Here is a 25,440-nt window from a genome sequence, read left to right as displayed (position 1 = left end):
TTTTTCGACCTTGAGAGGGGGCGCTTATTCGAGGTGGGCGCTTATTCGAGGCTTGGCGCTTATAAAACTTTCACCCTTTTCAACAAGTGTAGTATTTATGTTTTGCAACAAAACAGTAAATGGTAATAACAAAACGCGACGATGTAACAAAGCAAGGTTTCTGCAAAACACTCTGAAGAAAACTCTGTCTTCGGGGAAGTCTCTTATTAGTACTTATTCCTTTTTTTGGTTGGTAGGGGGAAGTGGGTGGGTGCTTATTTGAGTTTGAGTGGGAGTGAGAGGGAGGTGGGGTGGGGTGGGGGTGGGCGCTTATTCGAGGCTGGGCGCTTATTAACCTTTTCCGCCTTAAGGATGGGCGCTTGTTCGAGGTGGGCGCTAATTCGAGGTTGGGCGCCTTTTCGAATAAATACGGTAGTAATGAAGATGTGCTAAGCTAGCGTACTGCGCTTTTTCATCTTCTCCTTCAAAAGATGCTACCATGAGTACCTTTTAGGGTTTTTCCTCACTTTGAAGTTTAAACCTTCTGATGAGTTTTTTCCCTTCCAAAACGTGATTGCAAATCTCTCTCTGTGTGTAGCTGCGTGTGAAGCTTTTTGCTGTCACGCAATAATTTTTCTTGGCGTTGTATCAAGTTCAGATTTCAAGGAGGAGCGTTGCGTGACGTAACTGAGTAATATTATTTATAGTTTATATGATGAGAAACCGTAGAAGAAAGTAAAACGCACTTAAAGGATGTAGGGGGGTAAAAGTGACAACTGACAAATATCCATACATTTTTAGTGGCAATAAGAACGATCTTATTTTGCATGATTACTTTTTCTCTAAGATAGACGATGGCTCATTCCTTCTTGATAAAGTATAAAAATTGATTACTTTTTATTGCTTTTTATACCTACCTTTTCCGACACTGGTTCAATTGATGTTGTTCATAGCCTCCGAAAAGTGTCTGGAGAGTTCTTACTGACTGTGGAAAAGCCAGCGTATGAAAGGTCCTGCATGAGTAAAGCAAAAAAATTGGGGGAGAGTAGTAAAAACGAAAAAAAAGAAAGAAAGAGGGCAAAGTTGGGTGGGGCTTTCGCTTCAAATTTCCTGCACTAGAATGCCCTATATGAGCTACCTATTAGCATTGCCAAATATAGTATGGCCAAGACGCTCTCTATCAAAACATAGAAAAGACAACAGATGTCATATTGTTTTCCTGTTATGTAGGGTAGGACCCACCACTACCGACCACCACCGGGTATTTCAGCTGACGAAACCTTCCTTGCGTCGGTTCTCGAATTTCCTGATCATATGACGTATGCAGTCCTTCCCCTATGTTATTCCCTTTATTGGCTTCCTATGACAGTTTTGCCGCATTTCTTGAATGTGGAATTCTTGTGCGTGACTGTACAATTGCAAAAATCTGTTATTACGGCACAGTTTTCGCATTCATACTAAGTGGGTGTGACCAAAACCAATCAAATACCATTACAGTCGAACTATTGTGTTTTGACCAATGAGGAAGTCGCTCCACCCGCTGATGGCTTTCCGTGGGCCTCTGAGCTCTTGAGATGTTTGCAGTAAGTTGTATGGAGAATTGTAGACGAAATATTCACGCCTGTTACTGAATATTGAGAAATGGCCGGTGGTGTGTACACGGCTTCACTCAGAGGAGGTGGGCCGTGGGGTTTTCGACTTCAAGGTGGAAAAGATTTCGGCAGTCCGCTTGCCATTTCCAAGGTAAAGACATCGACATTGCTTGTGCCGTGTGTGGGTTTCGCCAAGTCGTCTTCTGGGTTAGTTTGTTCTGCTCGTAGTTAGTGGCCTTTAATTGAGACTTTCTTTTGAAGGTTACACCAGGATCTAAAGCTGATGTCGCAGGAGTACAGTCAGGGGATTTTATCGTTGAAATAAATGGAGCATCTTCGGATAATATGACTCATTTTGACGCTCAGGATGCCGTGAGAAGGGCTGGGCTGAATCTAGACCTTCTTCTGGACAAGTAAGTTGTGTTAAGTTGTAGATCTGCTACAAAACTATAAAGTAAAAATTTATATTTATAATCAAAGTAACCTCGCTGTACAAATTTCTCTTCCTGTATTGACTAGCTGGCGGTTTTTGACAATTTTTGCGGGTGAAATGAGCAGTCAATATTCTTGGCTTGTTCAGCATTCAATTTGTTACATCTTTCACACCAGGGAACAATTAAACTTCTAGTATTTGCACAAAGTTGACGTGTGTAAGGGGCGTTTTTTACAGCGAATCTTTGTTACCCTTCCAATGTCGACAAGTACAGCGTTCGTCAACAGAATGTTTTTTGTGCTTGTGAAGGACTCGCGCTTCCTTATCGAAACCTTTGGGTGTATTTTGAAATGTAATTCGATCGTAATGCGCTTACTCGAGATCTACGAAGCTAAGCTGTGATGTTGACTTTGAATTTTAAGGGTGATGTTTGTAAAATGGGCAGCTTTGTTCCATCAATACACCGTGTTTTTGTGATTTTGTTAAACTAAGTTGCTAAACTATTGTTTTCACAAGTTTCGTTTTCCATAAGCTTACCTCGCGCGAAACTATCATGGTTTAACATACTAAATGTGAACAAATGGCCCATGCGACTCTGAAGCAAGCTCGAACAGTGTTCACAAGTAAACTTAAAACATCAGCTTTCTCGGTCAGTCATTCTAAAAAGTATCTGTAATATCTATCTAGTTAAGTATGGCACTTGGACGTTCGTTTTCTGTTAAGATGACAAAACTGTAGATTTTAAAGGGATCCGATTAAATTAGATGAAACTTTTGTTGGAGTGTGCTACAATTGCAAGGGTCAGTGAGCTCATTAATTAGGACCACAAATTTAGAAGTATGTTTTTATCTCAGAACATCTTTATTATCACTCATATCTAGAGTTTGTCACTGTAATTGGTGTCTCGTGTCAAAAATGTGTTATTTTTTAAAAGAGCAATATTTTGAAAAGACAGTCTTCCAAAAGTAGTCTTGAGTTGTTTAGCACAAAACGTACATTTGCAAGGTAGAAATTTTGGATCTTTCTCCATGGGATTGGGTTAGTGAAAAAGTTTGTTGTAATTTTTTCCCAAAGGACAGCAATTTGGTTTGTTAAGTTCAAAAAGTGTCATTTGTTGTACAATGTATCATTTGAGAAGTAAAATTGGAATTGAGATATTCTCACAAAAATATTTCCCATATGCTACATACAAAGATTTGAAGCAGGGCCCAGTTGTTCGAAGGCCAATTAGCGCTTAACCCGGGGTTAAATTTAATCCGGGTTTCTCTTTCTTGTGCTCAAAAGCATTTTTGCGGATAATTTTTTCTGTTATATTTAGAGCTTTCAATCATCAACTTGTAGACAAAAAGAATTAAAACGGGAATTCTTTTTAAGCTTTCAAATCTGAATTCAAATCTGGCACTTAGCCCTGGGTTATCTTAACCTGGCTTTGAACAACTTGGCCCGGGGGAAGTATTGCCTTCATCTTTTCCACACCTTATTTACTGTTTTCTGCCACTCTCCTGGGTCCTCTCTGAGAAGAGGCGGAGCAAGTTGGACGTGTGAGTGGCTGATCGTGTCTGTTTTGTAGATTCAATATTATTTTAATTTACACGTTGTTATGAAAAATTGAAATGGAAAATGTCATCAAGCACTGAACACATTGTCATTTTTGCCTCTTGGTCGCTTTGCCTTCACTAATAAACTCAGCAGCAATGACTACTGATTTAAGGGTTTTTCATTGATCTTTTGTTAGCAAAGTGAAGGGGGAAATTACCACAGAAATGGTTTCCCAAGTTGTCTCTTTCGTGATGGCTGTTAACAACCATCAGTGCAGAGTGGAAAATAATTATTGACAATGCAGACCTGATTGGTTTAGCCTGTGAATACAGCTGTCTCTCCTCGCTTTTCACCCCTAAGGATGTTTCCAAGGAAAGAAGTCTGCTCCACAATGACAGAAATTCCATACTGAGGATTTAAAATCTGTCCAGAATGTACTCAGGAGCTCTGATTGGTTGACAAAGTAGTTTTATTGTTTTAGCTATTGTTTACGAATGACAGGCAAAAGACAGAAGGTCACATAAGGTCAAATGTAAACACAATGAATCAACTACAGAACAGTCAATATTTGTGTAACATATTCTTCTTAAGAAGAATTGGGTTTTGTCGGAGCTTGTTTGCAGAAGAACACACAACTTTGCTATAGTTGACCAGAGGAAACATAAAGTTGAACAAATTTACATTTGGAACCCCATGAATATCGGTTTAATTATGTAAACATTGGTTTACGTCATCAGTATGTAATTTCTGCCACTGAGGAGCGGGTATCTTTCCTGTGAAACATCCCTGGTGGTGAGGAGATGGCTGTATTTGCAGGCTTACAAAAACATCCTTACAATAAGCCATCTTCTCTTAAAAATGCTCCAAACTCATCCCACGCCACACCATTATCACCTATGCATCCACAGTGACGCAAGGTGCAAAGAAAGTCGGTTTTACAGCTTAGGCAAGCTGTAGCTTGCATGTACTAGCCCAAAAATAATTTCACCTACCCACAAATAGCTTTCAGTTGATGAGCAGGATTGATTACAGTTCTTCTGTAATTTGAAATCCCCAAAAAACCATCAATTGCCTGTCGGCAAGTTAAGTAAAGAACAGAATTCACTAGCCTGATAGCAATGTACACCAGCTGCTAGCTATCAGACACTACTTTCTTTGCAGGCTGATCTGCCTTTTGAAATGCTCTTTCTGTAACTGTATCAGCTAATACATCAAACTAGAACCAGTGCTTAAAAAGTGTACAAATTATTGTGATATAAAGATGTATTGTTTACAGTCAAGACAGGTTAAGCATACCACCAAAGATTCTATTAATGAATTGATTATTTCGAAAATGAATCCGTTAGTCATTCCCGTAACTAGTGTCAAATTCAAATCAGCATTCCTGCATGCGTAATGAGCAGTGAATATTTTACGAGAACTTCTCTGTATTTGGTCAGATTGAAAATCTTTGAATGAATATAATTTTTTCAAAGACATTTACATCAAATTCTGGGAAACTGAGCTGGTAGAAATTTCATAACTGCCTCACATGTGAATTCATGGCTCATTATACATTCAAGAATGCAGAGATGAATCTCAAATCTACAACTACCATCGGATTCAACTTTCGAATGATAAATTCATTAATGGGATCTTGGCAGGTATGCTTGACGTGGCTTGACTGTAAATCTCATTTCTGATTCTTCCCTTCATTTGTGTTAGTGTGGGCTGTGTCAGAAAATAGTGCTGTTGTACCTTGCATTAGTGACACGTACCCCTTGTGACAAGGAAATGTGTCCACTAAGAGAGACTTCTTCTGTACAGACATTGAAAATGTGGTGATGCTTGTCTGTGGCAGGGACCATGAGCAAGCAGCTTAAGTGAGGGGAGTTGTCAGTGTTTACCGTGGTTTAAAGCAAGGCAAACGTACTATGTTACAAGGTGTTACTTCTGAGAAGCTTTGACCATCTCTAAGATAAAGTCTAGAGAGGTGTGAAAGAAGCAATCTGCATTACCTTTTTTAACTGTATTATTAATCGATAATGCTTTAGCACATCTGTGATAAAGTTCCTAAGGGGTGCAAATTTTAGCTGGCAGAATTGTTAGTCTTTTTGAATCAGGTGAATCATCTACTATGACAGGATCTTGAAGAACAATAGTATTATGAAAAGGTTTTAAAAAAAAATAAATATTTTTTCTTATAGGAAAGATCACACTAAAACAGTTGTGGTAACAGAAACAGTCCATTCGGCAAAGTCTGATCACAAGTTCAATGCAAAGGCCAAGCCATTTGGTGCAGTGTCATCACCTGCTCAAATATCTCAGCCTCAAGCTGCCGTTACAGGTCGCACTTCACCTGCTGGAGGTAGTACATGGCAGCCTCCAAGTATTCAACCTCAGCGTGCCTCTGTTGCCCATTCTACGCCAGCTGGAGCACCACCTCCCCCTGCCCCTCCCCCTGCCCCTCCCCTTGCAGTATCACAGTCCAGGTAAGAACCTTGCATTCAAATTCAGCATTTTTTAAAGTCGGCTATAAAATAATGCTGACATTAAGTTATAAGATAGTCACTGAACGGAAATGTTGTTTACCATAAAAAGGACACCTTGTGTGATATTAGATGAAGTGTGTTAAGTAATCAAAATGACTACTTAACTATTGCAACTGAATTTTGAGGTGCATGCAACATTTCAAGGCTTAATACCCAGAAAACTAGGGTGAAAAAGGGAAGTTAGTGAAATAGTAGGTGAGCTTTGGGGCAAAACATGATACAACTGTATCTTCACACTTGAAAAGATCAAAAGAGTATGACACAAAAATAATTTAAAATGTTGATATAGGCTGTCAGGGAGACTAGTTGATATGTGAATTCAAACAATTTAACAGTTATTAATTATTTAATAGGTAAAAAGCACCAGTAATACGTATTGCACTTTTTTCACATCTGGGATGAGTTGAGTAGTCATGTATTCCAAAATTATTTGTTTTTGAGAAATATGTACAACCCGGCACAATTTCCGCACAATTTATGTTTTATCCCACAAAATTTGCCTCCAAAATCCTGCACAATATTATAATCTTTTTCCTGCACCCTGTCAGAAGCGTTATTTGCAACACTACAGATCTTACTCATTGACAATGTGTGATGGACAAGTTTGTGAGTTTCTGTATGATGGCAGTATTCTCAGAGAGAGTACATTCATTCATCCTCTTCTTTCTCAGGGCAGGCTATGATCATCCAGATGCTTCCAAACAAAGACATGTTATTGATGATAACGACATCGCTCAACGGTTTAGACTCAACATAACTGATGATGGTGATGGTAAGCTTGTGATTTGAAATACGGTCGACTCCCGATAATTTGAACCCTCGCTAACTCGAACCTCGCACTAACTTGAACCAAAATCGATTTCCCCTGAATTTCCGTCCTACATTCACTGTAATTTTACCCTCGGTAACTCAAACCCCCGATAACTCGAACTCCTGCTAACTTGAACCAATTTTCGTTTCCCCTCAGGTCATTCTCTATATAATTTTACCCTCAATAAGATCAAACCATGCTTTGAGCCCTTAAAAAGTTGGGGAAAAAACTGTCTACTGGCGTCCGAAACATTGAATTTTGGATTTGCTATTGACGTGTTGTAGGAGTATAGTTTACTAGTGGAGGCTGATGTTGATTTTCACAGGCTAACGTGAAGCAGCTTTTCTTCTCAAAACAGTAAATGCATGCTCCATTTAAGCTATGTTTTGTTATGATATGTTCTGATCAGGGTTGTCACTAAGATTTCAAGTTGCCGGGTAAATACAACAAGTAGGTGGGGAATCAAATGGCTAGGGATTTCTTTTGGTTCTATTTTTCTTCTGTTTTCCAATAAAAGTAGCCGGGGGCCACTCTCTTAGTAGCCGGAGAAGATCCCCAGCCCCCGGCTCTTAATGACAACCCTGTCTGATTTATAATCTAGAAGTATCTTTTAATTTTCACTTGACATTTCTATAATTAAATGTGATTATAATGTTCACTGTGCAGTAAAAAGTTTTTTACCTTACTCTCGGTTATTTTCTTTTCGAACTCCCAGTACTTGAACTCCCGATAACTCGAACCTTTTTTTGATTTCCCTTGAAGGTTTGAGTTATCAGGAGTGGACTGTACATAATGATGACAACACTGCCAATATTGGATGTACGGATCATTTTAATCTCACTGAACATTTTTTTTTCATTAGTGAATTTCGCTGATGAGCCGCCAACATGGGGCCATCCACCAGATCCTAAAGTCCAGTCCAAGTCTTTCAAGAGACTGCAGAGACATCTTCAAGAACATGAAGATGATGGTATGTACATTGTATGTCACTATCATCATCACTACCATCATCACTACCATCTAGTGTGATAGCTTTTTGTTACAGTGTGTATTTGTGAGCCACATCACAAATTAGTCGGCTTTCTACTGTGAATGTTATTGAAACTGGTTTAAGAACAAGCAACAATTTCAAAACTTGCTTGTTTACATTCAGAATAGTATTATTATTGTTACTGTCTTTGTAGATCTTCCTCCACCACCTCCTGAAGCATTTAATCAGCTGGAGGACAGCAATGAGAAGCACAACATGCAGTCACGGAGTTTTAAAGTCCTGCAGGATGCTGTGGAGCATGGAGGTAAATATGTAGAGTATTCACAGAAATGAGACACAACTGACTCCAGTTACTGTCTCACTCCACTGTCTAGTGCTCCATTTGCAGTTTTTTATGGTGCAACTGAGCTGTTTATTTCACAAAAGCTGCCTTATTTTTTTTAACTTTTAGTTCAGCACAAATGAAAACACCAGATAAAACTAACTTGCATCCCGTGTTAGAGCCTGTTTTTGCAGTGTTTTGTGCAGATTTTTAATTTGTGAAGCTTCGTTTAGTTAACAACATTCTGATATTGTGAATGAGGCTTTAGACAGTGAAGTTGAATATTGAGGCTTTAGACTGTTAATACTGTTGTTGTCATGTATTACATGTGAAATCAACAAGTCAACAATTATGGTTAGTGTTCTTGTACTAAAATTTTATAACCATGTATTTTTTTCTCCATTAGAGGCTCCTGGCAGTGTTTTTGATAGGCAAAAGGCAGGTCGGAGCAAGCCCTCCTCCCAGGCAATGCCTAAAATGTACCGTCCTTCTCCACCTCAAATTAAACCTGCTGCGAGCATGCCAGTGGCACCCCCTGCACCAGTTGTAGCCCGACCAGGACAACCTCAGCCTGTTGCTCTACCTGGGATGGTTCAATTTCAACAACCCTCTGGGCCACCACAGCGAAGCCCATCACAGAAATTGCCGTCGACTGCATCTCCAGCGGCAGTATCGCCCACTTCTACTAGCCCACCTAAACAACCAGAGTGGAAGAGGTCACCCACTAAGCCTCCGTCAACACAGCCAGTCGAAGAGACTAGAACCCCTTTCTGTGATGCCTGTGGAGAGGAAGTCTTGTAAGTTGAGTATAGCGTGGACCTTTTTTTTGCAGGCTGTTATTTTTTTTAAAATATATTTCTCGATATCTTTTACTATCCACAAGCACCATGAATCCAACAACTCCCATGTTCATCACTGTATAGTTTTACATGCATAACGTTATGATGGAAGATGGTAATTGTTGCGCATCATACAGAAAGTGACTCTAACCACACAACGTACAGTTAGGTATAATAATGTTGCAATGGAATGACACAACTGTAAAAAGTTCTACTTAGTACGGCAGTATAAGTTATTTTCGCTTGTTATTTTGGCGGTAAGAGTTGTCTCTAGAGCTTTCAATTATGGTCCAACTTTATCTTCAGATTTTTTATCCTTTGTTTTTGGGAACAGACAACTTCCTCTCTGTTGCAGGCTGTTAGGACCATCCCCAACTGTCCTTGTAGATTTGTTCATCTTACAGAGACTTGAGTTACAGTATAAAATCTAAGAAAAGACAGGGATCATGGTGCAAAGAAAATCATTAATTTACAGCTTGCCAGTTGGGCAAGCTGACGCTAGCATTTACGAGCCCAAACGTCATTTGAACTAGCCCCCAAATGTTTTTGATGAGCAGAATTGATTTCACACTTCTTATGCAACTTGAATTCCTCAAAATACTTCACTTCTTCTTTGTACACTGGGGATATGTAAGACCACCTCTAAGTGTCCATCTTAAAAAATGTCTGTGTTATTGAGGTGTCCCTTGAGAAATGACTGAAAAGCACTGCGTGATAATGACAAAAATGCAGATTGGGCCACAAGTATAACTGTAATGCTCTTAGGAATTAAGCTTATAAAGCATTTACAGAGATAAAAGGTAATTCTTGTTGTAAATAAATGAAGAGCTTTTAGACTTTCTTATTGTTTTTTTTAGATTTCCTTACAGTCATGTAAATGTCATTGCTATGTCTTATGAATTTTTTAGTAATGTACGTTTTTGCTCTTCATGTTTGAAACAGTGGTCCTTTTGTAAGTGCCATTGGAAAGGCGTGGCACCCAGAACATTTTGTGTGTGATGGATGTGGTGAGTCTCTTCAGAACCAGGGCTTCATAGAGGAGGGTGGAAAATTGTATTGTGAAAAGGACTACAACAAATACTTTGCTCCTCACTGTGATACTTGCAAGCAGCCCATCTCTGGGGTGAGTACAATGGTTTTGTGCATCTTTTATGAGGCCTTGAGATTACACTTATGGGGTAGGGGTGGTTCAAAAGTTGATTTATGTCAATGATTATGTGAAAGTAAAATAGACCATTTTGATTTACAACAAGCCCTCACTTACAAATTGAGGGCTAATGTAAAAGCTTCTGTATGAAATTAAGTTTAATGGGTATGAAAATATTTTCCTTTATCCTCGGTTTGAATGACTTGGGGCAACTCCATAATGGCTTTATACTTGGTCTCAGAAATGATAATTTGTTGTTTTTAAACTTACAGTTGTAAAATAGAACTAGTTTATTGTGCAAACTGGTCAAAAGTCAGCTTTTGGAGGTGGTGTTTAGTGCACAACAAACTTATAAGCAGCTGCGAGAATTACTACCAACGTTTGCTGGGCAAACAAATCTAAGTCCTCTGGTCCCAAATTCTGTTGATTATTTCCTTCCTTACTTGTCTTTGTCTACCATTTTAAATTAACTGTGGTCTTAGCGATATTCAGTTCATCAAAAAAGCATTTACACAGGACATGTTAATCACAGCATACCACTACTAGTGCCGTCTTTCTAGCTCCTGAGTTTGGCCGAGAACCACTCTTTGAAAGAACACTACTGAACGAATTTTACAACGGTATGCTATCAAGCACGTTATCGTTAAAACGAAGGCAGGAATTTTAGTGGCTAAAAATCTTTGTTAGATGTTCGTTGTACACAGTGTGAAATAAATCCTATGTTAGTTCACTTTTCACTCACCATCTTCCTTGTAACGGGCAACCAGCTGTTTGTGTTGTTTAGATCGAGAACAATCTGAGTTATCCTCCATCAATGTGATAATCGTGGCTGCTCTGATCTGTGTCAGTCTGCCATCTACCAACACCTTTCCATTATAAAGCGTGATCGATTTTGAGATTATCGTCTGAGATTTTGATAATATTTCACGCACATGTCCATTTCAGATTTTGCTTTCTAGCCTTGTTAAAGTGCATTCTGTTTGTTGCCTTAATGACTGCACATGTATACGTCACTGGTACACTTGCATTAACACGTATTTCTCTCTCTCACACACACACTTTTTATTGTTTTACATATATTCACATTATTTAATGTAAATAAAAATAATTTGTAGATGACCACACTTGCGGTTGTAGAGACTTTTCCTGTCTTAGTTGTGTTAGGTTTTTGACACCATTTCAACACTGAACAAATTCTTCATAGCTAGAATTCCCCAGAATGTGAACAATAACCATTCACAAGGAATATGCTAAATACAATAAAGCCATTAGGTGGTAAGAATGGACGAACTTGGGGAAGATTAAAGCTTTCGCGTAACAGCATCACACTGCATTTTTGATATGGTGTCGGTTAATTACTTTGTTCAGAACCTGCGATTAATGCAAGTGTTTATATCGGAGTTGTAAGCAACCCGCTTTATTGACTCTGAATAAAAATTTTGCAGCTTGCTCAGTGGTCTTCAGAAGTCAACTGTAGCCACTGTAGCCTTTCTTCTAGTAGAGTTCGTTTTTTCTGTTTCTAGCATGGTTTGCGTTGACTTCGCTTTTTGATGTGTTATTTTCTAACTCAATAATTAAAAATGAGATAACTAAGGAAATTACGTCTTCAAAGAAAGTTTGTAAATCGAATCCTTGGTAGCACAGTATTTGCTAAACGTCACCTTTGAATTTGATAAAAAAGCGTATCAAGAATTGTGAGAGTGTTTCATCCGAAGTCCTGATACCTCAACTCAAATTTGTTAAAAAAAAAAAAACCTCGGTGCGCCTCTTTTTTTTTTCAACCCAGGTCTTGGTGTTTGGATGAAACACTCCTCATCGTGTGTATATATATATATATATTACCTGTACTTAGCAGTTTCTGGTAGGTGAAGAAAAAATTGCCCTGAACTGTACCTTTTTTCAGTAGTAGGTAATACTTATGTTTAGGTGCCTTCCGGCCTTTGTTGATTAAGCATTGGCGGTAAACCAACGTTGTTCTTACTAATCTTTTGTGTATTTTTTTTTTTAAGTAAATGAACATTGTGGCAGTATAATTATAAGTATTGTGAAGAAAGCAATTTAACGTGTACTGTATTGTAAAGTGCTGATGATCGTAGTCCATCTGATATTTAGCATTAATTCTGTTGTGTATCCTTTGGATTTACGGTTATGAACTTGGTGCTGGCATCTGGATATTGTTCAATGCCGCGCTAGTGGTGTGACAACGAGGGAAAAAATCCGTTTCTTTCTTGGAAGAACAAGACATCTATTATGTATTTGCGTCCAAGTCTGTTAGTAGTAGAGTTTGTGAATTGATGGCTGCACAGGTTGCCATTCGAACTTTCTGAAATGGAATCTCCACTTTCTTTGACAACAGCAAACAAAAATCTTAACGGTTCAGTGGAGATCGCAGATGGTCTGTTTCTGTTTTGTCTTTCTTTTCATTGGCATGGTTATAATTGTGTACCTGAACATGGAATTTATGGCAATTTCTGAAATTGTTTCCAGAGCAAAGGATAATTTGTAACCGGAAAAGCGCAGTTTGTGACTAGAAATAAGACAAGTGGAAAATACGGCTGCAATTGAAGACCTTGAAGCCACAGAAGGACTGCTATGAAGGTTTAAAGTGGAGCCATGTCAGAGCACAAAATTCAAGCATAGCACCAACACCGTATTTATGAGCAAATAACAAAATACACTCACCAGCACTGCACTGGAAAACTCTGCTCTTGTTATAGTACAGATGAAGTTAATGGGGACAGTCGCTTGTTGGATTTCCTCGTCTCTCTCTTGGCTCCAAGCCTTGAGTAGTGAGTTTAATTCGATTCTTGACCTTTCTTCTGGTTTTTTTTTTGTTCTCTGATTTTCACTGTGAAATTGCAGAGAAAGTGGGATATAATCGTGGAAGTCCTTAACGAATAAGATGAAGTCGCTGCCAAGACTGTGTCTTCTCAAATCGCGGCAACTTAGTATGGTATCTATTAACCGAGGAACATGTGGCGGCTAAGGGTAGTGATGAACTACTCTTGTTGTTTTGCTTCTTGCTAACAATTCCTTGCTCTTAAATGCACTAAGTCTTATATAAAATGTGGGAAATAAATGTATAACTGGTTATTAATTAGATCAATAATTACTAAGAGCACTTAATGATAATACTTAATACTGCATTGCACTGCACAGCACCTGACACCAGCACATCACTGCACTGTATACAAAACTCTCCTTCTTGATTTCCAGTTCTAATTCTTTCAGGGATTGCTCGGCCAGACTTTGGAGCGAACACTTGATTGGTTAATCTCTCTGTTACCTTGGTAACCGTTAAATGAGGTGATGGCATGTGTGTATTTTGTACATTTTCAGCCCAAGAGCCTGCACGCATGTCCGCCAGCGGTGCCTCCGCCTTCAAGTGCTATGCTGAAGGCCATACGCGAGTCGTCGATGAAAGGAAAGAACGCTGAAGAAGCTGCAGCGAAAACCAAAACTCGTCGGCTGAATAATGCCCTGACTTTGACGAAAGAAGCACAGGGTAACCACCCAAACTTGCCAAATAACGTGCACTCTAGTTACATGACTCCTTTGTATGGGGTCAATTACCCTCAAAGAGCAGTTGAGAATGACATCAACAGTAACTGGGCTCAGGCGAGTGGTATTAGTAATATCACCAACATTGGAGCAGCATTAGAACAGCATGGGGAACCCGGTATGGGCTCTTTAAAGGACAAAGTTGTCGCCTTGAAGGAAGCTTTACGAGTGGCGACTGAACGTCAAGCCAAAGCCAAAGAAGGAATTCCAGCTGCTCGCAAGCGCTTTCAAGAAGCGAAGATTCTGCTATCGAAGATGGAGCGAAAGAGGTTTATTGCTGAAGACAAGGTTGAAAAGCTTGAAGAAAAAATCCATCATCAAGAGGGAAGGCTACAGAACAAGTATAGAACAATGTCAGAGAACTGGCATGTAAACCATCAATTTAAACAAAAGAAATCGGAAGAATTGAGAAATTGGAAGAATATTGAGTATGAAATAACCGAACTGAAAGCAGCACGGGAGGCGTCCATGGAGCGGGTGCGAGAAGCTTCACGAAGATTGGTTATCGTTCAGTCGGCAATTCAGAATGCTGACGACCGCTGCAGAGAGTTGAATGCCCGCAGGCGCACTCTACAAGACATGCTAGAAATGTACAATAAGCGAATCAGGGACCTAAGGAGCAAGTCACTTGAAAAGAGTGTGGTTACAAAGAAAAAAGCGACTCGAAAGGACATGCTACAAGATTATATATCAGAGAGGAAAGAACGTTTCAAGAGAGCTGAGCGAAGGTTGCTCCCTTTGAAGATTTACATAAACCAGTTACACGATTCCATAGAAGATGGCCATAAGGAGTTAAGGCATGCGCAGTTGCTATTAGCCAACTGTAAACAGAGGATAAGGAAGAGAAGCTATGAGTATTATCCTTATACTAACTAAAAAGGAACAACTTAATCGATATTTCTTAGCTTTGCCTTTGCTTTTGTACTTGGTTTGTAATCGTATCAAAAAGTCGTTGAGATCGCGCTCAATATCTCGACGTCTACTCGGTAAAAGCGCTTGTGATGTTTGGCAGTTTCCAGATTTTCTAACGTTCTGACCTAGTACAAGTCATGAAATTCTAGGGAACAAGAGGTAGTAACAGTTTTTGAAGGAAACTGCAGCCGGTTTGGGTTGTGTTTTTCTTTCTGAAAGAAGTGATAATGTCGCGTCAGTTTGGGTTTGAGTTCGGAACGCAAATAGTTTGAGCCACTCTAGTCCTTACCAACAATCACTGCTCTCTACACCCTCCACTTAACCGAACTCCAAAACCAGATCTTGACAGAGAGACCCTGGGTTGTAGGTTTCTATTTCAGGAGACCCATATGACATGAGTAGTCGTCATATCAGATGAGACACACATCACCAAGTAGGTCATGATTTTTTAAGCATCAATATATAGCATTAGATTTCGGAGAATATTGGGCTGAAATTACGAACATCTTATTTTCCAAGATTTAATTGCAAAATGTGGTTTAGTTTTGTGTTTGATAAGGCAGTTTTGTATATAGTGAGTGTTAAGTAGCTGACGGTAATTCTTTTTTATAGTGACACGGTAAAGAAGCGACCATCATATTTTTTAGTCGCATAGAAAGTAGCTTTTGTCAGTTAACGCTTTTAGAAAAGACCAGCATCCAACATTTTAAGTTACAACCACCCACTGGAAACGTAGTGTAGGCTTTACAAATGCAGACTTCAAAAGAGGCCTTAAACACCTTCATCTATTTTCGGAACACTGGTGATAAGATGGAATATTTTTATAATACTTTTTGAAAGAGATGTATTTTTCTTGTCTGCTATCTCCATAGCCTGCTTTAAAAGATTTATTTTTGTCATGCAAGGAATAATATATGAGATGTAAAAGTAATGATATTTACTTAAGAAATATTTATTATTTCAGCTATATAAATTAAAGCCATTGTGTTCAGATTGGCCTCAAAACATCCTAGTTAGTCATTGAATTAGCTGGGAACATGCCGTGGGTAGTTCTTTTGGGTGGTCGCTTTTCAATAACATGGGAAGAGAGATTGTTAACTTTGTTCATTGGCATAAGAAATCTTCCACTTGTCGTAATACATGTAGTCGAAAACGATTGAAAGGCCGACAAAATGGAATCTCGGCTTGTAATTTGAGTTTGGTTTGACCAGTTCCCGTTAATGCATTTAAGTGTACAGAATCCAGGTAAGTTGGACATTCAGCTGCATTTTTACCACTCCTTGCAGGCAGTTCTTCCTTTTTCATTTTTCTTCCCTTCGCTGTTCAAAGGTTAAGTCGCCGGCGAGTGAATAATTATTTCAGACTGTCCAATCTTTTAAGTATTTAAAATCGGGATTTCTTTTTATCACCGACGAATCACGTGAGCGCTGAGAGTGCGAGCCACTAGAGGGGACTGGGGACATGCTCCCCAGAAAAGTTTGAAAACTTGATGCTCTAAAACGCTTTTTTCTAAAAATACTATTGTTCAAATGAGGCCTTAAACTGCAGTTTAAAAAGTAAAATTGGAATCCAAACTTTCATCCCTGGTGATGCCGATGATCGGCGAAAGTTTGGATTCCAATTTTATTTTTGGAACAGCAGTTTAAGGCCTCATTTCAACATTTTTTTTTATTAATTTTTTTTTTACTTTTAATCATGTCGTTGAAGGGCAACATGAACAGCTTTTTCTAGTGTTCTCAGAGGACAACTTCTGTCTCATTGTTCGCTAAATCGATTGTCATTTTTATCCTTACTTTCATTTGCGTGGTTTCACTTACACATTACTGTAAGAAATCGATTTTATTTTTTATTATTTTTCGTGCGATTTATTTACGTTTCTTGGATATCAGTTTCAGTCAAGTAGACTCCGTTAGGTGTTCTAACATAAATATCGTAGAAATTTATTCGAAAATATCAGAACAAATTTCAAGATTGGGATTTTTCCTATCCCAGTCGCTTATTGGCGGTGATTCGGGATTTTCAAGCAAAATCAGGAGAATTCCGACGAGATTTGGATGGTTGGCGGACAGTCTGTTATTTTCTTAGCTCTGTATATGCAACCCTCGCGCTATAATCATGATGGACTGTTGGTTGTCGACAATGGGAATGAACCGAGCAAGTGACATTCGAGGGCATTAGTTTAACACAAAGATTAGACAGAAAGATGTATTTTTGACCGTCAAGGTCTGTGCCCTATTTGGACTGTCAAGGGTTAAGGCCCTTCCTTTATAAATACCCTCCTCACATTGAAAAGAACTTGAAGTAGTTAAGACAATCCTGCTCTGATTTTTTAATGATAATACGGTGATGTAAGCGGGATTCATAGCTCCGATTCTAGGTGCCCTCCCCGCCCATTGCTACAATCCATAAAAGATAGACACTAGGGGTGGGCACTATCAGAGCTTGTACTTCCATGGTGGTTCTTTTACGCTCTAATCAAATCAGTGGGTACCTGCCCAGTGGGGATGGGAACGAGTGGGATTCATCATAGCTCCCATTCTAGGCGCCCTCCCCACCCATTCCTACAATCCATAAAAGACAGAAACTAGGGGTGGTCACTATCAGCGCTTGTGTTCCATAGTGGTTCTTGAACGTTCCGAGAAAGTCAGATTAGGTAGAAGTTAAAGCACTGTGGGGCGGGGGCCTGGGGTTTTACGTTCTCACCCGAGAAGACTAGAAAGTTTAATCTCTCGCAGATGTCAGAGGGAAGGCAGCATTTCCTTCTCAGTTAGTTAAAGACGCTGAGTTTGGTCCGGCCTGGAATCGAACCCAGGGCTACTGCTCCTAATTCTAACCAACCGTCAGTCGATGAAGAACTTGCGCACAAATTATACTGATAGTCCATATTTGCCTTTTCAACGTTGATAATAGGAGCAAGAAGTTGAGAGGTTTGGAGAGGCCGAGTGGTAGGGGTAGGGGAGTGGCGTATTCGTTGGTATCGCTTTTAACTTGTCAATTGTTATCAATTATAACTCACAGCCTTGTGTACAAGCCGTTGGTAAAACTTTTCATCCTGAACATTTTGTGTGCAGTCACTGTGGCCGACCGATCGGTTCCGAGGGCTTCAATGTCGATCGAGGAAAACCTTACTGCCAAGAAGATTACAACAAATTGTTTTGCGTGAAATGTAGTTTGTGTAAGCGTTCTATCGGCGGTGGAGACAGGTGGGTGGAGGCTATGGGTGAACCTTGGCATGCCTCCTGCTTTAAATGTCAGGTGAGACGTCATTTATACACAAATTTTCTCCGTAATAATTGTGTGTTTGCTTGCATTTCACTGTCGACTAGCCTCCTGCTACGCAGACTTCACGGATCTTAAGATCCGAGGATGGCGACGGCAGTGAAAACGTTACTTCAATTTAAGTGAATTCGCGTTCTTTCAATCTTCATCGCGATTATTCCCACTCATTTACTGTGTCCTCTTGGAGTTCAATTCTCAAGATTGATATCCAAGTTCAGAAAGAAAAAAGGAAGTTTCACTGTGGCTTGTTTACGTCCTCCATAAAATGTGAAATTAGGCATTCCTAAGTCACCTAGTCGTGCAGTGACGGCAAAGAAATGTACAAAGGAAGCGTGAAGGTCCATAATCATCCTGCGCGTCATGCAATCCTCCATCGTAAGAGAAGATTGCGTGACGAACCAAAGGAAGATTTCACAAGAGACAAACTGTTGACTACTAAGTACTTAGCAAACATCGTATCTCACATGTGCTGAATCTAATTTTAATTTGCGAGAATAAGAATTATAGATTTTGCTTATTAGCATTCGGTGGCATGTGAAGTTCGACATTTGACTTGGTCCTTAGTCCTCATCAGTGGATGATCTCAGTGTACGGTCGTTTTGTCATTCCGGGTTGTTATAGTGCAATGTTTATGAAATGACCTTGTTCAAGTGACAAGTGACGCGCTAGAAAGTTTTCCACGGAGATAAAGCTTGTGGCGTTTTTGAGAGCGCTCGCGAACGATGTTGGTCACGTTTTTCGCAGTTTGGCTAGTGTTCCAGCGTTCTTGAAATCTAGCCACAGATAAGAGTGAGCGTTCGACAAATAATTAAATAAATGAAACATATATATTGATACACATGTATTGTTTTTCTTCACAGCACCCAGGCTGCACTACGCACCTAGAAGGAAAGCAATTTTATCAATATGGCGGCAAACCGTACTGTGTTTTACATGGAGCTCCTTAAATCCCGACTCTACCGTCGTTGAAAAATTATTGATTATAAATTGATTGACATACCTTAATTCATGAGAATTTTAATAGAATGCGTTAGGGTATAACTGTATCAGTATCTTTTTGGGTTTGTTGGATTCCAAGCCCTTGAATTTGAAGTGACTCAGAAATGTTGTGGAACAACGGCATTGAAATTATCTTTTTTCAAAAAGAAAGTCGGGCTTGAATGAAAAAACTCAAAAAGTTCTATTTCTCTTTATTGATCACTTTCGGAAAGTAATAGTTTTTTTATCTTCACTGAGTACAGTGGAAGCTTCTTGAAGAGGACACCCTTATATAGTGGAAAAGTGTCGACAACCGGCCGCTTACAGGAATTGTTATTGTAACGGGGGAGTCCAATAGGCCAATGTCATAATAGCGTCATTTTACTACAATGACCAGAATGCTTCGGGTTTTTGCTTTCTTGTGCTTCTGCAAATTAGAGCTTTTGTTTTTTAAACCTCGCTGGGATTACCAAATTTAAATATGAAAGGAAAAACGAAACGAATTCTAGTCGTAGTAGTGAAATGACGCCATCTTTCAAGTGGCCGAGAAGGAAACTGGGCCGAATTAACTTTCGCAGAGACTTCTGGGACTGTTACTAGGAACAGGAAAATACAACTGGCCAATAGCTGACAGGCGCGTTCCCAGTAGCGATCCCAGAAACAACTGCGAGACGCATTTCGGTTCCAGTTCCCTTTCTCGTTTCTGAAGTGGTGATCGGGGTTGTAACCACGGGGCCGTAAGTAGAACGGTCTTTCCTCTTACGAGAGTGTCCCTTGAGAGGTCCTCGACTTTAATTCTGTTTAGTAGAGTCGCGTTATCGTTGTCCGCGTAAAAGAAAAATGTCTAGTTTCTGGAAGTAATGCCATTACAAAAGGGTCCAAAGTAACGTACAGGCAAACAGTATTGCTGACAGACATACAGTAACAACCCACGACTAAGAACCTGCTAGCCTATACAGGTTCTTACTTAAATGGTAATTAGCACAAATTTAGGCTGTTTAGGGTCTTAAATAGGTTCTTATACATTGTAGCTAAGATTATTTAGTGGTATTCAGCTCATTCCTTAGGTAAAATCTGTTTACCATTGCAATTGCAGTTGGAGTGATAAGGCACCTATGTCTCCAAAGAGGATCCTGAATGTTGACTTATCTTATTTGCTCAATCTTAAAAACCAGGTTCTTAGTCGCGGGATTTTACTGTAGTCTCCTCTGGTGCATAACTTGACTACAGTGAGAGCAGTGAAGTCGCCATTTTGTGCTGTGAAATTAAATGAAGACTTTGATTTTTCAAGAGAGGAAGGCTTTTTGTACTCACGGAAAATTTTAATAATGGTTTCAAACATTCTTGCTTAGCCTACAAGAGTTACGTCAAGGAAAGCTGTGAAATTTTGGTGGTTATTCTTTTCCCTCCCATTTGCTCGCCAACGCACCTTACGTTTGCTCTTATAAATTTTCCTGTTGGCTCAATGAAAGATCTGTTTACTTATGCCTAATTTGGAAGGCGATGTTGCAAGAATCAGTGACTTAAGGGATCATTACAAAAGCTGCGATTGGGCATCACTGCAGCCAAAATCTCAGAAAGCTAGAAAGTTGGAGAATTTTTGCAGGAAACTTTTGCACATTAGATGGTAGAGTTAAAAGTACTATTGGGTAGCTTTGATTTAAATGGCGACTACGCTAATCATGGCACAGAAATGAGGAATCAAAGCGTGATTCTGTGAAGCACGATTCTTTGATGCTAAATAAGGCCTCCGAAGTAATTGTCTATAAACCATTTGTCGGCAAACCGACTGACTTGATAAAACTATTTTTAATTATAAAAAAATGATATTGATACTACTACTGCCACTTATAATATATATATAATAATTATAATTTTAGGTACTGGAGCAATAAGTAGCTAGGTTTTAGCATTTATTAAACTAGGTAAAGTAACTTTTTTTGTTGCGCTTATCTGACGGGGCGTTTGTTTGGTTGTCTTCACCTTCCGTTGTGACTTCAGAGGCATTGTAAGGCTTCATGACGAGTGGAGCGAATTTTTCTTCATTGGCCTTTTTGCGCCATATTTTCTAATCGTGTTATGCGATTGGCCCTTTTTCACGTTTATGAAAAACTAGCCTACGTCTAGCTGTACCCACCCACCCCCCTTTCCCCACGGAGGTGAGGGGTTCCCACTATACGTAGGAAAGTAGAGACTTTCTCTTATTTAAGCACCAAGCCTCGTTTGTGAACAAATTCTTCTAGCCCTTGACACTTTGTGCGTGGGTATGCTCTTTAACTTATAATTCCAAAACGAGGCTTGGTTGTGTAAAGTTTCAGAGCTCTTTCAAGTTTTAAAATCAATTTATTATTTAGCATCGTGCCTTTTGTACGCCAATTCGTTTGCTATTTAAGCACCATTTGAACTCTTAGGTGTAACTCGGTTTAAATTTGTCGATGCATACAAACTTATACTCTATGGCTATCCATGCGAGAACAACATTCATAGGTGGTTAATGGTCTTTATTCCTCAAAGTAGTCAATTCAGCGTTGAGCATGGTTTTACCACGTGACCAGTTTTAGCTCATCATTTTAGTGTCGCATCCACTCCTGAAACTGTACAAAAATGTTCGTTAACAAAAGATCACTTGTGGACAGCGGTGCATAGGTTTGTATGCATTTACAAACTCAAAAATACTGGTGTAGACCAAAACAAGTTTTAAACTATCCTCTTATTCATTTTCGGAAATACGGCCTTGCTATTTCCTTTTAAGTAAGACTGAGTCTATGTATCTGGTAACAAATGTTTTTTCTTTGGTAGTCGACGTTCATGGTAGTGATTGCAGGCTTTTGTAAATTTAAGCATGCTAAACTAATAATTTTTGCAAATGAGCTGCTTTGTTTTCTTTTCTTTTCTTTTCTTTTTTCAAGAACAAAAGTTTGAATTCTATTTCTGTAATAAATCTGCAGTTCAGATAAGGCTTTGTTGCCTGCATGTTTCTGACTCCTCCTTTCTGCACACACCCTGGTAAGAAGTTACCTTTATCCCTAACCAGTATTAACCTGCCGTAAAACGCTTTTTTGTCTCGCAGATTATTCCGGTTATTTAACGCGTTGTTCTGGCGGTTCTGGGGACAATTTCATAAAAATTTAACAAGTGTAATTTACAAATGTGGCTACTGTTTTAGAGTTTGAAAGCAATAGATACACCTGTAAATAACACTTGTAAAAGTTTTATTAAGTTGACCCCTGTATTAGTGTCCAGATCCCTTTAGATAATAATAATCCTGGGCTGACCGTAATTGTACTTCCGGCTTTGGACTTACACCAATGTACTGCTTGTACCCAGGCGTCTTGCGGAAGAGGCAAGATTGGGAAGGAATTTTCGAAGCGCAACAGGTGTACAGGTGCCTATTACGAACCAGCGACGCATAAGTTAACGGGACATTTTTTGTAGCAAAATATAAAATGTAGCTGACAGGACCATTCCGTGCCTTGCCATTCAGTGCCACAACGTTTGAGCGAAGCGTTAGGCGGCCTCAGTCTCCGTTATTGTCCTTGCCTAGCCTGCATAACAGGCGTTATTTTTTCGCCCTTTTTAGGCGAGCGAAGGGAAGCGCGCGGCGCGCAGCCGCACATCAGGTCGATAATAGGCAAAATTTATTGTTTTTACGTTTTTTACATTTTGTTTTTGGAAAGAGGACATCTAACTCCATGCTTCCGCGGCAAAGCGAACAGTTTTATTCCCCGTAGTTTGAGTATCGGCTTGGTTGGCCTGTGGCGCTGTATCCAAGGAGTTATTCTGGGTTTTTTCAAAGACCTCTATTGGCTCCCCACTAAATGTGTTCTTTCTCCTACGAGCATGCGCAGTTCGTGGATTCATCAAAGGCCTGAATGGATCGGCCACTGCGCTTTGCCTTCTGTACATTTGTTGAGTTTGGACATTGTTGTCACTTTCCTTGTCTTCTCGCGAGCTGTTTGTGTCAAGTTGAAACTCTCCGGCGCTATCCATTCGCCGAATTCTAGCACCAACCTGACTAGGTCTTGAATCTTTCGGATGAGCAGAATTGTTAATGGCTGTTTCTGCTTCAGCAGCCTGGTTTAAAGTTATTCCTGCTGGATTATTTAAAGACGATTTCGGGTTTGAAGTGTTTGGCGGGTCTGACTGAGAACGCCCTCTAATTCTTGAGCTACTCTTCGCGTTTATCAACCTGTTTATATTGATTGTTTTGCGAGCAAGAGATCTGAACGACGTTTTATTGTATCCTTGCTTTACTTCCTCTTCCTCTTGTCCATCTTCTTTAGCCTCGGCTTCAACATCTTTATTTTCATCAGTTTTTGTCCCGTTTTCCTCCCCCGTAAATGATATGGGTTTGTGCATGTTGTGAATCGCTTCCGAAGAAAGCTGTCCACTCTGTTTTAAACCCTTCAGAAGAGCTGCTGCAATAACAGAATGCCCAATTTGTCGAAATTTGCCTTTTATACGCAAAGTTTCCTCCATCGTTAGCGTTGTAACTTCATCAGTATCTGATATGACTCGCTGCCGACTTTTTGATGTCTTGGCATAATGCGAGGGGAGATCACATGGTACTGACTTAGCTCGTAGCACAGCCATATCTACCCTGCTTGGTGCTATCGGAGTCAATGTGGTCGGCGATCGATTGCGACATTCCACTACTTCTTCAGTTTTAGGCGCACTAAGTGGTCTGTCAAGTATAGGCGATATTCTTTGCAATGAAGGGCTTCCTTCCCTCGGAGGTTTTGGCGTTTTTATCGCTGGCAAAAATCCGCTTTTGTCACTTTTTTCTGAGATCGGTGTTTTGCCGGCTATAAACGCAGGGGCCGAAATTTTCCGTTGCGTGGCCAACTTGTTGCCTGTTACCAGTCCACGCTGTCCTCTTTCTAAAACACTGATTTTTCGTTGGCGAGTATTTTGCACGGAAGATAAGGGAACATATCCATCTGGCACTGATGTTGTCAATGTTCTGTGATTGATACCACTTGTTCCTTCCCCGTGGGCCGATCCAAAGTCCTTTGTACATTTTTGCTGAGCGCTTGTGTTTGCAGCGACGCTGATCTTTCTCGTAGTAACCGAGGACTTTCGTGAATTCCGGCCTTCATTTCCTAAGCTCTCGAGATTTTCTTCTAACTCTGCAGCTTGCACCCTACGTCTAAGCGGTGCTCGAATCTGCAATAGCGTTTCCTTTACTTTAGAAATTTCTCGCAGTTCTTTCGCTAGAAGTTTTTCTTCCCTTTGGTACATTGTTATTTGTTTTTTCATGGCGATCTCGTGCATGAGATTTCTGTGTTGGGCCACTCCGTCTCGATCCCATCTCTCGAACGATTTTCCCTTTTGGCCGTTGTTCATTTTAATTTTAAAGCACTCCGTTGTTTTTCATGAAGTTTGTAGTATAACACCGTTTATGTTTTGTGAGTTTACACAAACTCGTCTTTACAGGGCTACTCTAAGAACAATAATACAGCAATGAACGTATGTTAATACGGTTTGCCACCATAGTTAGGTCCCCTTGGGACAAAAGCTTTCCGCAAAGTTTACCAAAGTAATTAGCGACACGATAGTTGACTGATTTTTAATAAGCTCTACGAACGATAACTTCTGTGCCTTTTTCAAAACCAGAATTGTTCTTAAAAATCATTTTTGCGTTCAGTATCGTCAGGTCTCTTTCGCGTTAATCGAGCTGCACTTTTAAATACTTTATGCCAAGTTTTCTTTCGAATTGTAAATCATTTACTTGTGTTTATGCTTTGAGCGACAATTAAAAATGTTTTACAATCAATTCCTTCCGTCACCTTTTTGTGAGTGTACGCATGGATTAGTTATTTAATTGTTCAATTTACTACAAACCATTAAATTCTAGCGCCAGTTTAATTGACCTGTTTCTGAGAAAATGTTAGCAATTTAAAGTGTTCAGTTGTTCTTCCTTCTTCATTTAAATAGCACTCCATGCCTTGAAGCTAAAGTTAATTTATTAACAACCTGTTAATCCGAAAATATGAGCTTTACACTTTATATGCTGTACAAATGATTTTTGTTGTTTCATAGACTGTAATGACCACCGCCAGAATTTAGGGAGAGTGTCAAACATAGAAGAGCGGTTTTGCATTCATCTAAATCATTTAACAGAAACATTCGTTAACACTGATTGTAAACTGATGGTTACGTTTAATATATTGACTTTCACACTAATACGGAACAGTTGCAGGATCAATTGTTTATGACCGTTGTATCATTCTTCCACTTTTTGTCCGTTATTTCTGTCTTAGACCGAATTATTTTTAACGATCTGTGCTTGGACCTGAGTAGGTTTTCGTAGACTTACAATAGGGTGTGAATTTATTATAAATGAATTTAATTGAACAAAGGAGCCGAACATATGACGCTTTTATGGCCTCCCCAAATCACTTAATTGTAAGAGATATTGAAACTTCGGCTTAGATACCTTCTTTTTATTGTTCCTCAAGATTTGATTGGGATTTAGTCGCTTTATTCCAGACATCAGCTTGATTGCCCTCGGGCCATGTCAGAG

General features: G+C 39.5%; 2 protein-coding genes across 3 annotated transcripts; one reads left to right on the top strand and one right to left on the bottom strand.

The window, feature by feature from the left end:
• The first annotated feature begins 1,475 nt into the window (after positions 1–1,475).
• Positions 1,476–21,871, top strand: LOC140928632 (PDZ and LIM domain protein 7-like). 2 transcript variants are annotated; one of them, XM_073378408.1, is made up of 10 exons: positions 1,497–1,722; positions 1,833–1,984; positions 5,730–6,014; positions 6,746–6,846; positions 7,748–7,855; positions 8,070–8,180; positions 8,605–8,995; positions 9,980–10,160; positions 17,676–17,912; positions 18,797–21,871. In XM_073378408.1, exons 1-10 carry the CDS (start codon positions 1,621–1,623, stop codon positions 18,881–18,883), a joined length of 1,755 nt encoding a protein of 584 aa, XP_073234509.1. In that variant the 5' UTR covers positions 1,497–1,620; the 3' UTR covers positions 18,884–21,871. The 2 variants fall into 2 exon arrangements, with proteins under 2 accessions (XP_073234508.1, XP_073234509.1); XM_073378407.1 differs by lacking the exons at positions 17,676–17,912; positions 18,797–21,871 and adding an exon at positions 13,524–15,386 and having other exon boundaries at positions 1,476–1,722.
• A 536-nt stretch (positions 21,872–22,407) lies between these two features.
• Positions 22,408–24,645, bottom strand: LOC140928633 (uncharacterized). The gene has a single exon (XM_073378409.1). It carries the CDS (start codon positions 24,258–24,260, stop codon positions 22,599–22,601), a length of 1,662 nt encoding a protein of 553 aa, XP_073234510.1. The 5' UTR covers positions 24,261–24,645; the 3' UTR covers positions 22,408–22,598.
• Between the last annotated feature and the right edge of the window lie 795 nt (positions 24,646–25,440).

This window comes from Porites lutea, chromosome 2 (assembly GCF_958299795.1).
Source record: "Porites lutea chromosome 2, jaPorLute2.1, whole genome shotgun sequence".
Lineage (NCBI taxonomy): Eukaryota > Metazoa > Cnidaria > Anthozoa > Scleractinia > Poritidae > Porites > Porites lutea.
This window is presented reverse-complemented; position numbering and strand designations above follow the sequence as displayed.